The following is a 14,251-nucleotide window of genomic DNA, read 5'->3' as shown; positions in this document are numbered from 1 at the left end:
AGACTCATTTTCTCTTGCTTCTGCATTTATATTACATGTTTATTTTAGTAGCTAATTGACTTTGTTTGTACAACCCAATGGAACCCATATAACTGTAGTTGTCTGGCTGTAAAGGTTTGGGTGTTGTTTATCTGTCTCACTTCTTACAATTATCACAATGTAATTTTTCGGGTCCTGGTCTTTCATTTCAGCAGACTATGTGAAATCTCTCTCAGATATTTCTGGATTCTTTATGCAACCTCCAGATGTAAGAGGACCTGACCTCTATCCTGCCAATCATACAGCAATATACGAAGCAGTCAGCAGCAAACAATGTACATAGCCAGCTGCATAGCCAGCTATACTACATCATACAGGTAGTGAGGCATAACTGCAGTGTTTGTAACTTGCTCAGTGGTTTGAGCATTGGCTTGCTAAACCCAGGGTTGTAAGCGCAATCCTTGAGGGGGCCAGTTAGGGATCTGGGGCAGAAATCTGTCTGGGGCTTGATCCTGCTTTGAGCAGGGGGTTAGACTAGATACCTCCTGAGGTCCCTTCCAACACTGATCTTCTATGATTTTATTAAAAAACCAAGGAGAACTTGTGGCATCTTAGAGACTAACAAATTTATTTGATCATAAGCTTTTGTGGGCTAAAACTCTCTTCATCAGATGCATGGAGTGGAAAATACAGTAGGAAGATATATATACACAGAGAACATGAAAAATGGGTGTTGCTGCTACAGACTAACACGGCTACCACTCTGAAACATAATTTTATTGTGAGTCTCGTTATTTTTAGTGTTTTTCTTCCACTGCCAGCTCCTGGAGTGGGTTATGTGAGAATCTCAGCTTTTATCTGAAAGCAAAGTAAATATGTAGCCCTTACTGTTGCAGAGAAAAGTTTGAAAATGTGAAGCAAACACACCTCAAAAGTGGAGACCCCTGAAGGCAAAGGAAAGGAGCCCTGCATATCACGTTAAAAATCTCATGATTTAAAAGTCCATCTTTTTGGGGGGGGGGCGGGGGAAAGAGCAATGCCTCGTGATTTTTGAGCATTTGCAGTTGGCCAGCCGGTGACTGATGCGTAAGCGCCACTGCATATAGCCAGCCAGATGTGGAGAAGGGCCATATACACGGGCAATGCAGCCATGCACCCAATACATGCAGCCAGCTGCGCGTGCGCCCGACCTTGCAGGCTCAGCCAGTCCGCCACGATCCCATCGTGCCCCAGCGGGCGCCGCTCGCTATGACTCTTCATTTTTTCTCGCTTTCATACAGCCTCTTTCTCCTCTCAACCAACCTTAACCTTAACGCTAGGTCTGGCCCCGCCCCGTTCCGTGACTGACGGCGCAGGATCGCCAATTCCAACAGGCAGCGGTCCCGGGGCTGGGGCTCCCCGCCAATGAGAAGAGCGGGAGGCGGGTCTCGGAGCGGTAGCGGTTTTGGGTGCGCGGCGCGGCAGCCAGGAAGGAGCCGGTGTGGGGGAGAATCGTTGCCGTTGGTGGTGTTCTCGTCAGCCGGCGCCATGGTGAGGCCTGGGGGACCGGGGACTGGAGTCTACGGGGGCCCGGGGGGGGCTGGGCGACCCGAGTCTGGGGGGACCCTGGGGGTGGGGGACCGGGGCTGGGGGGACCCTGGGGGTGGGAGACCGGGGCTGGGGGGACCCGCGGGGGGGTTGGAGGACCCGAGTCTGGCGGGATCCTGGAGGGGCGCGGGGGACCCGGGGCTGGAGTCTGGGGGGACCAGGGGGGCCCCGGGGGGTGGTTGGAGGACCCGAGTCTGGGGGGGGCTGGGGGGACCTGGGGCTGGAGTCTGGGGGGCCCCGGGGGGTGGTTGGAGGACCCGAGTCTGGGGGGGGCTGGGGGGACCCGGGGCTGGAGTCTGGGGGGACCAGGGGGGACCCGGGGGGGGGTTGGAGGACCCGAGTCTGGGGGGGGCTGGGGGGACCCGGGGCTGGAGTCTGGGGGGACCCGCGGGGGGGTTGGAGGACCCGAGTCTGGGGGGATCCTGGAGGGGCGCGGGGGACCCGGGGCTGGAGTCTGGGGGGACCGGGGGGAACCCGGGGGGCGGTTGGAGGACCCGAGTCTGGGGGGGCTGGGGGGACCCGGGGCTGGAGTCTAGGGGGACCCTGGAGGGGGCGGGGGGACCCGGGGCTGGAGTCTGGGGGGGCCGGGGGGAACCCGGGGGGCGGTTGGAGGACCCGGGGCTGGGGGGACCCGGGGCTGGAGTCTAGGGGGAACCCGGGGGGAGGTTGGAGGACCCGAGTCTGGGGGGGCTGGGGGGACCCAGGGCTGGAGTCTGGGGGGACCGGGGGGCGGTTGGAGGACCGAGTCTGGGGGGCCTGGGGGGACCCGGGGGCGGTTGGAGGACCTGAGTCTGGGAGGGGCTGGGGGGACCCGGGGCTGGAGTCTGGGGGGACCCTGGAGGGGGCGGGGAGACCCGAGGCCGGCGTGGACACTTAGGATTGGAAGCTGGGGAGGGGCCTGGTTGCTGGTCCTTTCTGGGCATCTGCTGCTGCTGGGAGGGAGGCTGGGGGGCTTTGGGGACGGGCCTGGCCTGGTGAGGTGGGGTGAAGATCTAGGTGGTGGCCCTGTCTGGGTGTGGGGGAGGATGAGACCCTAGTGGCTGCTTGGGGATAGTGGCCACCCTGGAGCGTTTAGTGGCCCAGTGATATGATCTGTGATCCGGGAGTCCTGGGTTCTTTTTCTGTCTTGGCTCTTGGGCAAGTCACTTTACTCCTTTTTAGGTGGAGATGATGCTTCCCTGGTCAGTGCTCAGCAAGTGACCGTGGGGCCTGCTGTTTGTAAATTGCACTGAGATTCTTGGCTGGATGGTGCTACAGCAAAACTAGCGTGTAGAACCCTGCAACGCTTGTTACTTTCTGCTACAATAGGGCTGTTTGCCTATAAGGAGGACTGTGAGGACAGGTCTTTGGGGGCAGGGGACTGCCTCTGATTCTGTGTTCACATAGCACATAGCACAGTCAAGATCCATCCGCTGTTTTGTTACATACTAATAACTGTCTCCCGTCTTCCTACTGCATGTCCTCAGTTAGGATACTTAAACTTTTTCATTGATGCTGTTTCAGTTGTGATGGTTGCCCTCAAAACACCAGAGTTTTATGCTTTGTTACATTCGATCAGTGGTTCTGAAACGTCATTGCATCCTGACCCCCTTCTGAAACAAAAAAATTACTACACAACCCTAGGATGGGGGACCGAAGACCAAGCCTGCCCAACAGAGCTGAAGCCGAAGGGTTTCTGCCCTGGGTGGGAGGACTTGGACTTCAGACTTGCTGGAGACCAAGGCCCAGACCAGCCTTGGTGACCCTATTTAAATAGGATCCTGATCTGCTGTTTGAGAACCCCTGCATTAGATGGATTGCTTCAAATACTGCTTTAATAAGCCAATATTAAGTCTGTTGGGGAAGTTTTTTGTTGAAAATGGAAATAATGATACTTCCCACCTTTGTAAAGTGCTTTATTGATGAAACATGATATAGAAAAGATGCTGCTGGTATTTATTTATTGATTACTGCTACTACTCAATTAATGGAGGGAGCTTTACTAACAGAATTTAAGTATGAAATTAATTGTAAACCAGAGAAGTTCTGGGTTTAGCTATACTGGAAATAAAGTGTCTTAATCGTGGACTTCATACATTTGATCAGCTTCTCTGTTAGTCAGATGGACAGCAGACTAGGTGTGCAGCAATAGCAGGATACAAACATTCTGCAATGTCATCAAGGAGAATTAGGCCTTGCATGCAACAGAATATTTTAGAGAGGGGGAGCAGGAGAGAAGGGCTTAGCCCTCTGAGTTTATTTGGTATTCTGAATGGTGCGGAGAGCTTATCTGTGGTCCTGGACGTGAAGCTTCCTTTAGAGCCACAGATTCAGTCTCAGGAAGATCCTGTTTATACATAGACAGTGCATACAGCATGTGCATGAGGTGATCAGGTAATTAAGTTGGTACTGCAATAAACCTTATTGCAGTAGAAAATAAGAATGAAAAATTGGAGAACCTAATATTTTTAAGATGACTATGCCAACGAGAAAATGACTTCAAATGAGGAATTAATTATTTATGGTCAGTATAACTGGCATTTGTTAAAGGAAATGAGATATTTGACACTTTTCTGTAGCAGTGAGGCCAGCTAGATAATGGCTTACTTGCCCTGGGTGGACCTGCAGGTATTTCTAGAACAGGAGTCAGCAACCTCTAGCACGTGGATCGCCAGGGTAAGGACCCTGGCGGGCTGGGCCAGTTTGTTTACCTGCCGTGTCGGCAGGTTCGGCCGATCGTGGCTCCCACTGGCCGCGGTTCGCCATCCCAGGACCAGCCGAACCTTCCAACGCGGCAGGTAAGCAAACTGGCCCGTCCTGCTAGGGTGCTTACCCTGGTGAGCCACGTGCCAGAGGTTGCCGACCCCTGTTCTAGAAGGTACTTGACCAAATGATCTAAAGATCTAGCACAGACTACGAGACAGACCTAAGCAAATGCAGTGTATAGAGTGTAACCGATTCAGGGGGTGTTATCTGACTTGTCTTGGCTAAGCTGCATGGCTCTAGTTGATACTAGTTCTTGTAGTATAATTAATGTACTATAAATGGTCACTGAACCCTAAAATTATCTTTCTTTTTTTTTTCTTTTATAGTCTATTATGTCCTATAATGGAGGGGCTGTAATGGCCATGAAGGGGAAAAACTGTGTGGCCATTGCATCGGACAGACGGTTTGGAATTCAGGCTCAGATGGTGACCACAGACTTTCAGAAGATTTTCCCCATGGGAGACAGACTATATATTGGACTGTCTGGGCTTGCCACAGATGTGCAGACAGTGTAAGTGGAATCTTCTCTTGTGAACACTTGATATTCCTGGCCTGTAGGAAAGGAGATTGTTGTATATCTATAAAGACGCAACATATGTTACACTCAGATGTTTAGGTAGTATCTTTGTCTATTCATCCAGGTGTGGGCTGCCTGAGCACCAAGACTTGCCTTCTCTGAATCCCACTCCAGTCAGTCCTGTTGAGGTTATTCTTGAACCATCCCAAAGGTCTTTGAAAACATGCTTCGACCACAGTGCCAAAGACTAGCAACATTGGTTGTTGGCTAATTGTGCCCTGCTTTAAAAAAGAAAAAAAATCCACTGTGTTCCAAAATCAAAGCTGTGTCTGATTTCTTAAGAGCACATGGCAAGTGAGAACCAGATGTCCACACTTGAAATGTATATGTGTATGCATTCTAAATACACATGCCTGCATCATGTGTCCATCAGATATTAATCCTGGGGTGGGCAACCTATGGCACCCATGCCAAAGGCGGCACGCAAGCTGATTTTCAGTGGCACTCACATTGCTCAGGTCCTGGCCACCGGGCTCTGCATTTTAATTTAATTTTAAATGAAGCTTCTTAAACATTTTAGAAACCTTATTTACTTTACATACAACAATAGTTTAGTTATATATTATAGACTATAGAAAGAGACCTTCTAAAAACATTAATGTATGACTGGCACCCGAAACCTTAAATTAGAGTGAATAAATGAAGACTCGGCACAGCACTTCTGAAATGTTGCCGACCCCTGTGTTAATCTCTACTAGCAAATATTAACCATTGGGATGGATGGAAGAGGTCCTGCTGCATGTGATTTTAATATGGATTTTGATCTCATCTGCAGGGCCCAGCGGCTTAAGTTCAGGCTGAATCTCTATGAGCTGAAGGAAGGCAGACAGATCAAGCCCCAAACTCTCATGAGTATGGTGGCCAACCTACTCTATGAGAAACGGTAAATATCAAACAGCTGAGCCATTCCACAGAGATCACTGAAATCAGGGCATGGTTAATGGAGTTAAATTACGACTCCAGAGGAGTCAAGGGGCATGTTCATTTTCCTAGTGTCGGCAAAGACGATTTACCTACGTTGACTGTGGTAGCTGAACTGGAGATGAAGAGTGCTGAACTCCATGTATAGATGGACTCGGTGAATAAATCGTGCTTTGAGCACAGTTCCGCCAGTTTCTGAAATGGTGCTGAGCATGGCTTAGTCCTGTCTACACATGCAGTAAAACTATATTCGGCAGCACCAATTATCAGTAATGGGAAAACCTTAATGGAGACATAACTATTGTATGGGTGTCATACACCAAAGACTTAAGAGCTAGGTCACTGAAGCATTCACTAGAGAGATGGATCGTTAACAGCATAGAGGGGAAGTGTTTTTGGAATGAAATTGGTTTCAATTTGGGTCCGATGTTTAAGGAAAGCTCGGTTGTTTCTAGATTCTTACTATCACAAAGAAGAGTGTCACACTGAGTGACAATTAATGAACAGGAAGCTGCTATCTTGAATCAAGCATAGACTATTATCAGCGAATTAAGTTATGTAAACACTGATTCGTAGATCAGGCGTTCTGAGTTAAGCAAATTAATGTGCTGAAATGACCTGGAATTCTCTTCTAGATCAACCCCCAACAGAACAAATGTAAGATATTGAATGTTATTGAAAAGTTCCAGTTGTACCACATTTCTATTGCTGAAGGCTGTTTGGAGGCAGGCCAGTGGGATCTAAAGATTCTCCCCTACCACTTAAAACACCAAAACGTGATGGTTATGTGCTTTTGGATGCAGAGGACACCTGTTTCTGAAATATAAGGACCACTTACTTTTTCCTGAACCCAGATCAAAAATATTTGTTCCCTATAAGTAATGATTTGCCTAAACACCAGAATCTGGAAATCGTAAACAGCTTTTAAAACTGACTTCAATGGGGAAGCAGATTATTTCAGTGTCTTTTTGTCACTGAAATATTGCTGAAATAAAAGTCCATTCACAGCTAGGAGGTTCTAAAAGAGTAACTGGGTAATTCCAAATTAATTTGAAAGGCTCCCACTAACACCCAAGATAAGCACTTTCCTTAAATACCTGTCGAGTTAGAATTCTGCTATTACTTCACATTTATGCACCCTTAGACTGCTCTAACTTATGCCTTGCTGTTCGCAGGTTTGGACCCTATTACACAGAGCCAGTTATTGCTGGCCTGGACCCCATAACTTATGAACCTTTCATCTGCTCTCTGGACCTGATTGGTTGTCCCATGATAACAGATGACTTTGTTGTCAGTGGCACCTGCTCAGAGCAGATGTATGGCATGTGTGAGTCCCTCTGGGAGCCTGACATGGTGAGTGAGGAGGTGGCAATATCTGTTGTTTTGGATGTTTTTTTTAATTTATTCTTTGCTGTTAAATTGGACACAGGGAATTCAGGCTACTCCTGTTATATAATAATGCCTCTACCTTGTGAAGTGCTTTGAGACTACTGATGAAAACCCTTGTATAATCTTTAATGTATTTATGTTTACAAACACCCCAGGAGGTAAGAAAGCATTATTTTAACATATAGGGAACTAAAGCACAGGGAGGCAAAGCGATTTGTCCACAGTTACACAAGCAGTCTGGAGTGGAGTGAGGAATAGAAACTGGGTCTCCCATGTGCTGGTCCAGTGCCCTAACACCCTCTCCCCCCCAGGCATGGAGAGGGTCAGGTTGTTACAGTTTGGTGAACTGCCCCAACCCCTAGTAGCTCAGCTATAGAAGCCAACTAAAAGAGTTTCCCTTCCTCCTTTTTCAGGAGCCAGACCACCTCTTTGAAACGATCTCACAGGCTATGCTGAATGCAGTGGACAGAGATGCTGTGTCTGGCATGGGTGTGGTAGTGCATATAATGTAAGTACACCTCACACAGTCTCTTTCCCATGGAGAGAAAGAGCAGAGTTGAACACAGAGCCTTAAGTCAGTCAAGGAATGGCTACCAGGTGTGACCTCTGCTGTTCTTTAGTAAGGTCCTGTCTACCCTAGATCTTTAAACTTCCCATGAGTGCTAACCTAACTTGCTGCAGCAGCACCAGTGCTAGTAAATTAAGAGTTTAGTATAGCTGCTGTTAGCAGCATTCCCCACCTTCAGTCACGATTATTTGCACCTAGGAAGTGCTACTACTTCACCCTGAGATGCCACTGTGGAATTCAAGATTTCCACGCAGAACTAAAAGCTGCCTTGTTGCTGGACTGGCCGACCCTTATGTTCGGTAGCGTCTCCCTAATGAGTCCTCAGCAGTGTCCCAGCCATTGTGTTCGGAAATAAAACTAGTTTTGTTATTCAGCGAATGAAGGGAGGGACTTGTTCAGAGCTCCATCTGAAACTGCAATGGGAGATGGGCTAGGGCTCACCCCTGCAGGAGAATGAAGTGTCAGTGACCTATTTCAAACCTGTCTTTCTGCACAGGTGTTAGGATTCATGGTGGGATGCTAGATGTCCATGAATAAATGGCTCCCTATCTACATTGTCTCCAATCAGTAGGGAGACCTCAAACTGGGGCATTGCTCACATGTTCAGGGTCTAACTGACCACCATTTTGGGGGTCAGGATGGAATTTTCCCCCAGGTAGGATTGGCAGACACCCTTGGGTTTTGCCTTCCTCCACAGCATAGGGCTTGGGTCACTTGCAGGTTTAAACTACTGCAAATGGCAGTCTCTGTAATGTGAAGTCTTTCAGTCATGATTTGAGGACTTCAGTAACTCAGGGCGCTGTCGCCTGCAATGTGCAGGGAGTCAGATTAGACGATCACAATGGTGCCTTTTGACCTTAAAATCTGTCGTAGCAGTTGTAGGCCAAGCTCACAGCATACAGCAGGGGCTTCTTGCATCCCTCTCTGTCTCCCTGGGTGCCAGCTTCCCATTACCCTCTTATTTCTGGGATTCCCTGTGACTACCCTTCCCCACCATTCTTATCCCTCAGACCAGAGTCAGGGTGTCAACATGTTAAACGCTCTTTAGGAGTATGAGCAGAGATGAGGTATTATGCTGGAAGGCAATAATTGGTGCTATCAACCACTAGTTTGTTCTATAGACAACTGCAGAGCCGTGTGAAGCTTGGGCTGTGTGAAAACAGCTGGCAAAGGCTCTATTTTTTCTCCAGCTCAATAGGGTTTTCACCTCTAATGCCCAGAACACTTCCTGAAATTGAGAATTGATCAGAGGGGATGTTGATGAGTTACTGCATTACATAGACACATTCCACCTCTCTTTTGTAAGGCAACATCCACTTGGAAGGATGAGGTTGTAGTTTGTGTCTCCTTTCTTTGCAGTGAAAAAGACAAGATCACCACCAGGACACTGAAAGCACGCATGGACTAGCCGCGGAAGGTTGTGCTTGTTTCACATGCCAGGCTATTTTTTAAATAAACTCTCTCCATTATTGTATGGGGCTTGCCTGTTCTTGAGTCAATATGCTATAGGGAGAGAACGCAGGCCTGATGCAACAAGTACACTTATTACAAAATAACTACATAACAGGAGAATCTGCATGTATTCACTCTGCAGTACCCCTCACCACAATGAGGCGGCTAGGTTTTCAGCTATATTGTTAGAACTGAGTTCACTATCATCCAACCTGGCGAATACTAAGATTAATGGTAAACTGCGGCTTTTCAGGGTAGGCAGCAGTGCATACATTCAGAGTGAGATTCTTACAAAACAGCTAGCAAACAGTATTTACTTTTTCAACTGGGATTATAGCTGTAGAACTGTACTTGGAATGGCAGCAGTAGCAGAGGCTAGGAATCTGATTTTGCATGGCTTGGCTACAGTAAAAACAGGCACACCAGGAAGATAAGAACTTTAAACAATGATGTACACAAATTTAATTTTTTTCTAGCTGAGACTCATCTTGTAACATGCATGCATTTCAAAAACAGTAAGTTTCTCAAATTGCTCCTAGCAAACAGACAAGCACAGAGGACTTGATTCCTATTTAAAAAAAACTTAAACAGCAGTGAAAATCTAGAATGCTCTGTTTTTTTAGTTTGATTTAATTTATTCACATTTTTTCAGCTGAACTGATTAGCCCCACCCCTGACCTGTGTGTAATAAGCTCATTTAACACAGCTCAATCCAAGTGCATTTAGTATCATACATCTAAAAGAACAGCACAAGATCAGAGTGGTAAACTTAACCCACTCTAATCATAGATGATTGAAAGCTGGGTTTCCCCTACTTTTACTAGTGCTATTACACAAGAATTCATTATACATTTCAAGGAAAGTCAGTCATGGCTAATATCATGGATGCTGGAAAATAAGCTCTCTAAGGAGGACAGGAGCTGGTAGGCAAGTTGGAAATGGTGCATTGAAAGCAGGAGGGGAGGGTATTGCAATTTTGTTTTCAAATTATTGTTACAAATAATGTTTTGAATCATTAGTTATAGGATGGTGCAACCAGAATTTCAGCGCACACACCTCGAGCTTTGAAATGTTTGTTTATACCACCTCAAATTTAAAAACACTCCAACCTTTCTACAGCAACAAGTGGGGCATCTCTGCACAGTAAGTATAGGATAGGGAGTCCTTCATACGTTTAGGCCAGAATATGGAGAAAGTCTTTTGCTCGGTGATTTATAATTAGTCACACTACAAGTTTATGCCTCTACCTGGGGTTAGAACACTTGAAGTTGAAGGCAGTTCTGATAGCCACTGGCAGGAAAAGCAGTCATTCTTTGCCCAGATGGGCAAAGAGCAAGCACCCCTCATTATTAAAAACACTTTAAATTTTGACTGACAGTAAAACTTAAATCAAGTTAGATTTCCTGGAAGTGGAAGAGCAGGCCCTTCATCATGCTATAAAGTCTGTATCCACCTCAAAAGTGCATTGTCTTACATAAAGAAAATTGCATGCCATCCCCTATTTAAACAAACAGCAACATCTTGAATATTTTCATAACAGCCTTGGTCCTATCCAGTATTTTCAGCTGAAAATTCCAAGGCCATTTGACCCCTCTGGGATTAAGTCAAACACCAGTTGACCTTTTTTAAGTACACTCCCACCCCCCCTAGAGCTTCATAATTAGCTAAAGCAACTACAAACAAAACTAGGGTGTCAGAGGCACTGTATTAAGTGATAAGTAGAAAAAATTATTTGATAGTGAGGAAGGAAACAGAATCATACACATGGCTTCAAGTGAGTTCCATAACCTCCCCTGCTGCCACTCTTGTAGGTATATGACAAGGACAGACAATCAGTCTGTATGCAAAAGAAACTAGAAACTGGCCAGGTAGGATTAGGCCCAGTGCAGCGAGCAAGAGAGAGATGCTCCTGCCCTGATTAATTTTTCCTAGAATTAGGGAATATTTTCCCTTTCAGCCCACACCCCACTATCTTCCAGCTCCACCCTAGCTTTTTTCCTTTTTGCCCAGTATTCTCTAGAAAAAAAAAAATAGCATGTTAGAAAAAAGACTTTCCTGCCATTTGGCTGGCGGGCACATGCTATGGGCAGAAGTATATCAACATTCAGCAACCTGGAACACAAAGTCAGACTGAAACTAGATTAAGTTATTACAGGCAGTTTAAAAAAAAAATCAGGATTAATGGAGGGGCGGGGGAGAAGGGGAGTTAAATACTTGAACTCAAGAGAATAAAGGTATTCTAGATCAAGATTAATAACAAAAGCAAAAGTCCCTTTTAAAAACAAATCAAATATTTGCAGCTTCACCTCTTATAGTAACAAAAAAAAATACTGTCTAGAAACAAAATTAGCATTTTTAACATGCTACCTCTCAAAATGTAAACAATATACAAACTGCTTATGTTAAACAAAGTTATACCTGGGTAATACATCTTTAAATGATAAAATTGCATTTAGTTTTTTTTTTATATATATATATACACACACACACACACACACACACACACACACACACAGTATGGCAACAAAAATGGCAAAATGGGGTAAGTGCTAAAGTGAATAGATATTTTAGGGCTTTTATACCACTCAAGGCATTGAGACAACCAATTGGGGTCTAACAGAGGATTCTTTGCTCCCTATCTAGAGTGGGAAAATAAATGACAAGGTCTTAAATCCTTAGTGTCATGTGTTTTGTAACATTGGGTGCAGGAACTACTTGTTTTGATTTAAAAAAAATTTTTATATTTATAAGTCTCTAGCACACTAAAGTTTCATCTAATTTCCCACAAGGAGAGTGGCAAACTTAGTAGGCCAAAAATGTAGATTCAGGACTTTTTAAACTGTCAAGAGTAAAAGGCGATCGATATTTAATTCCTATTTCACAGCAGACATAAGTGCATTTTTTTGTTTAGAGGAAAGCAACCAGTATCCCTCTATGTTTTCTCTTATCTGCACTTGATTTGTGGTATTGTGAGCCAGACACCCTAAGATGTGCGAGAATCTTACCAGGGTGTCAGACAATAGCATGTTAGTTCCCCAAATTTACACAAAGACAAGACAATGGATTACAGTGGCATAAAAAATTTGTCCCCCATCAAAGGGAATGACCCACGAATGAACAAAAAGTTTCGTGTCCCATTAAAATCAATGATTTGTTTTAGACCTTTTTTAAACAATATTTACAATGTACTCTTCTCAGCCTATTTTTCAGTCTTGACAAATCCCCCGTCATTCCCCCGTGCTGAGAGCTGTGGAATCACATCAGGAACGTGGATTAAAAAAAAAAAAAGTCATCCTGCATTCAGAATCCAATCACAGCTAGCATTAGTCTAGTTAGTTACCAGGACACGATGAGTACCACCTATCTCTCAGACAAGACCAAATTGACAGAGCAAACTAGCACAGATTATAGCACAGGACACAAACATTCTAACAGCGTATTCCTGAAACAAAGGCATTTGTGAAAAGAGTTTCAAGGCAGATAAGCAACTTATGTCAACTGCAAGGTATCTCTTCAAAACAGCTAAATCCTGCTTTAAAAAACCCAGACATAACTGTTGTGCAGCAGAACTAATTAAACTTACAGCAAGTTCGACAAGCTTGGCTGTGAAAAATATTACAAGTGGTCTGGAGACAAATAGGACATAATTCAATCACGCAAATCAGTTCAAATTCCTTAGGGGGAAAATATCTGGAGGAAGCATTCAGTCATTTATGCCCACTGACTCACTCTACCAGCTAGATTTATGGACTTGGAGCAGAGCGTAGACAATTATGGCTCAAATTCGGAGTCCTTGAGCAGTGGAACTGGGGATACAGTCACAACTAAGAACACTCCAAACTGACAGCAATTTACATTTTTCAAGATGCACGTCATGTTGACTTGATTGTTTTTTTAAACCTCTCTCAGGCAACAATTCAAGTACTTGTAACAGGCTTGGACGAGTTAGGAAGACTGAACATTAGCTAGATTAACACTGGCAGAACTGTCACGCGTCAGCTCTATTTTAGAGGCAGGGAGATTTAACAATTGTTTTTTCTAGAAAGCCAAATGTAACCCCAGACCTGCAGAATAAGTTAACATGATTTTCTTCAAGGAAATCTTCCCAGGCTGCCTATCCCAAGCATGATGGTTCTGTGGCTCTCCAGTATTTTTCATACTACTTTTTAGCTTCTATGAGTTATGCCTTATGTGACCAGCTTTGGTAGATGTTCATTTCCCTTGTTTTTCTTCTGATGGTAATTTAAGTAAAATAAATTTTTAACACCCCCCTCCCCCCAAAAAATATTCCCAGCTTGAATTTACCTAGTTAAGGTTCAGCAGCTCCTCAACATATTTTCATTCTTGAAATGGCAGACTACTCCCTGCCCCCCGACTCCTACCAAGAATGAAATAAAAGGGTTTGTACGGCTTTCTGTTAAAAAACAAACAAGCTGTCCATTAAAAAGAACAGCAGTTTGTGGAATTAGGTGTTGCTTCTCCTCTTATTTAACACAAGCTACAGGTTAGAGCTCCCCCTTTTAAACAGCTGTTCGTGGTATCCTTACTGGCGTCTCGTGATCAGAGAAGAGAAAATGTCATTATGAACAGCATTGCTGCAGCAATTAGATTCTCTTTTTTAAAAAAGCCTCAAATCTCTATTTGGGCATTTCTGTAACAAAAGGAAAAAAGCCACTTTTCCACCTGGGTCAAGTGGAATATTTGAGAATGCACCTAGATTAGTTTCCTGTAAATCATACAGTGCCACACGCTCACACTCACTCATACCCCACGTGCTGCTACAGTGTCTGTTTTAGTGTCACAAGCCGTGTTCTCTGCTTGGAAGTAGCCCCTCTTCTTTTCCTTTCTGGCTCAGGATAGAAGGTGACTATGTCAGGATATTGGACATAAATTCATTGAAGCGTTTAGAGTACTGCTCCGGATTCACCGTGGAGATCTCCGCCCCGGCCTGCAATGCACGAAGGACAGATTACAAGGCAGCACTGTGGCAGCTGCAGGGGACTGTTCATAACTGCAGGCTAAGCTCCAGGGAA

The 14,251-nt window shown here is 45.1% G+C and overlaps 2 protein-coding genes across 3 annotated transcripts in view; one reads left to right on the top strand and one right to left on the bottom strand.

Annotated features, from left to right (window-relative positions):
* The first annotated feature begins 1,368 nt into the window (after positions 1–1,368).
* On the top strand, positions 1,369–9,240 carry PSMB3 (proteasome subunit beta 3). The gene is made up of 6 exons (XM_030541674.1): positions 1,369–1,509; positions 4,638–4,822; positions 5,664–5,771; positions 6,985–7,162; positions 7,612–7,706; positions 9,126–9,240. The coding sequence occupies exons 1-6, from the start codon at positions 1,384–1,386 to the stop codon at positions 9,172–9,174; spliced, it is 741 nt and encodes a 246-aa protein (XP_030397534.1). The 5' UTR covers positions 1,369–1,383; the 3' UTR covers positions 9,175–9,240.
* Positions 9,241–9,653: 413 nt separating this feature from the next.
* PIP4K2B (phosphatidylinositol-5-phosphate 4-kinase type 2 beta) overlaps positions 9,654–14,251 on the bottom strand; it is a 32,650-nt gene continuing 28,052 nt past the window's right edge. For both annotated transcript variants that reach the window (XM_030541672.1, XM_030541673.1), the window contains one exon: positions 9,654–14,166. In XM_030541672.1, the coding sequence (XP_030397532.1) occupies positions 14,086–14,166 (81 nt within the window). In that variant the 3' untranslated portion in view covers positions 9,654–14,085. The remainder of the gene's footprint in view (positions 14,167–14,251) is intronic.

The sequence above is a fragment of the Gopherus evgoodei genome, chromosome 23 (assembly GCF_007399415.2).
Source record: "Gopherus evgoodei ecotype Sinaloan lineage chromosome 23, rGopEvg1_v1.p, whole genome shotgun sequence".
NCBI lineage: Eukaryota > Metazoa > Chordata > Testudines > Testudinidae > Gopherus > Gopherus evgoodei.
The sequence above is the reverse complement of the archived record's forward strand: the minus strand, read 5'-3'. Positions and strand labels throughout refer to the sequence as shown.

What these genes read in the sequence shown, in the direction of transcription:
- PSMB3 (XM_030541674.1), top strand. Translation starts at nt 1,384, where the DNA reads ATGAGAAGAGCGGGAGGCGGGTCTCGGAGCGGTAGCGGTTTTGGGTGC. An exon ending in TCTCGTCAGCCGGCGCCATG is followed by an intron (nt 1,510 to 4,637) that starts GTGAGGCCTGGG and finishes TTTCTTTTATAG; the next exon opens with TCTATTATGTCCTATAATGG. An exon ending in GCCACAGATGTGCAGACAGT is followed by an intron (nt 4,823 to 5,663) that starts GTAAGTGGAATC and finishes TCTCATCTGCAG; the next exon opens with GGCCCAGCGGCTTAAGTTCA.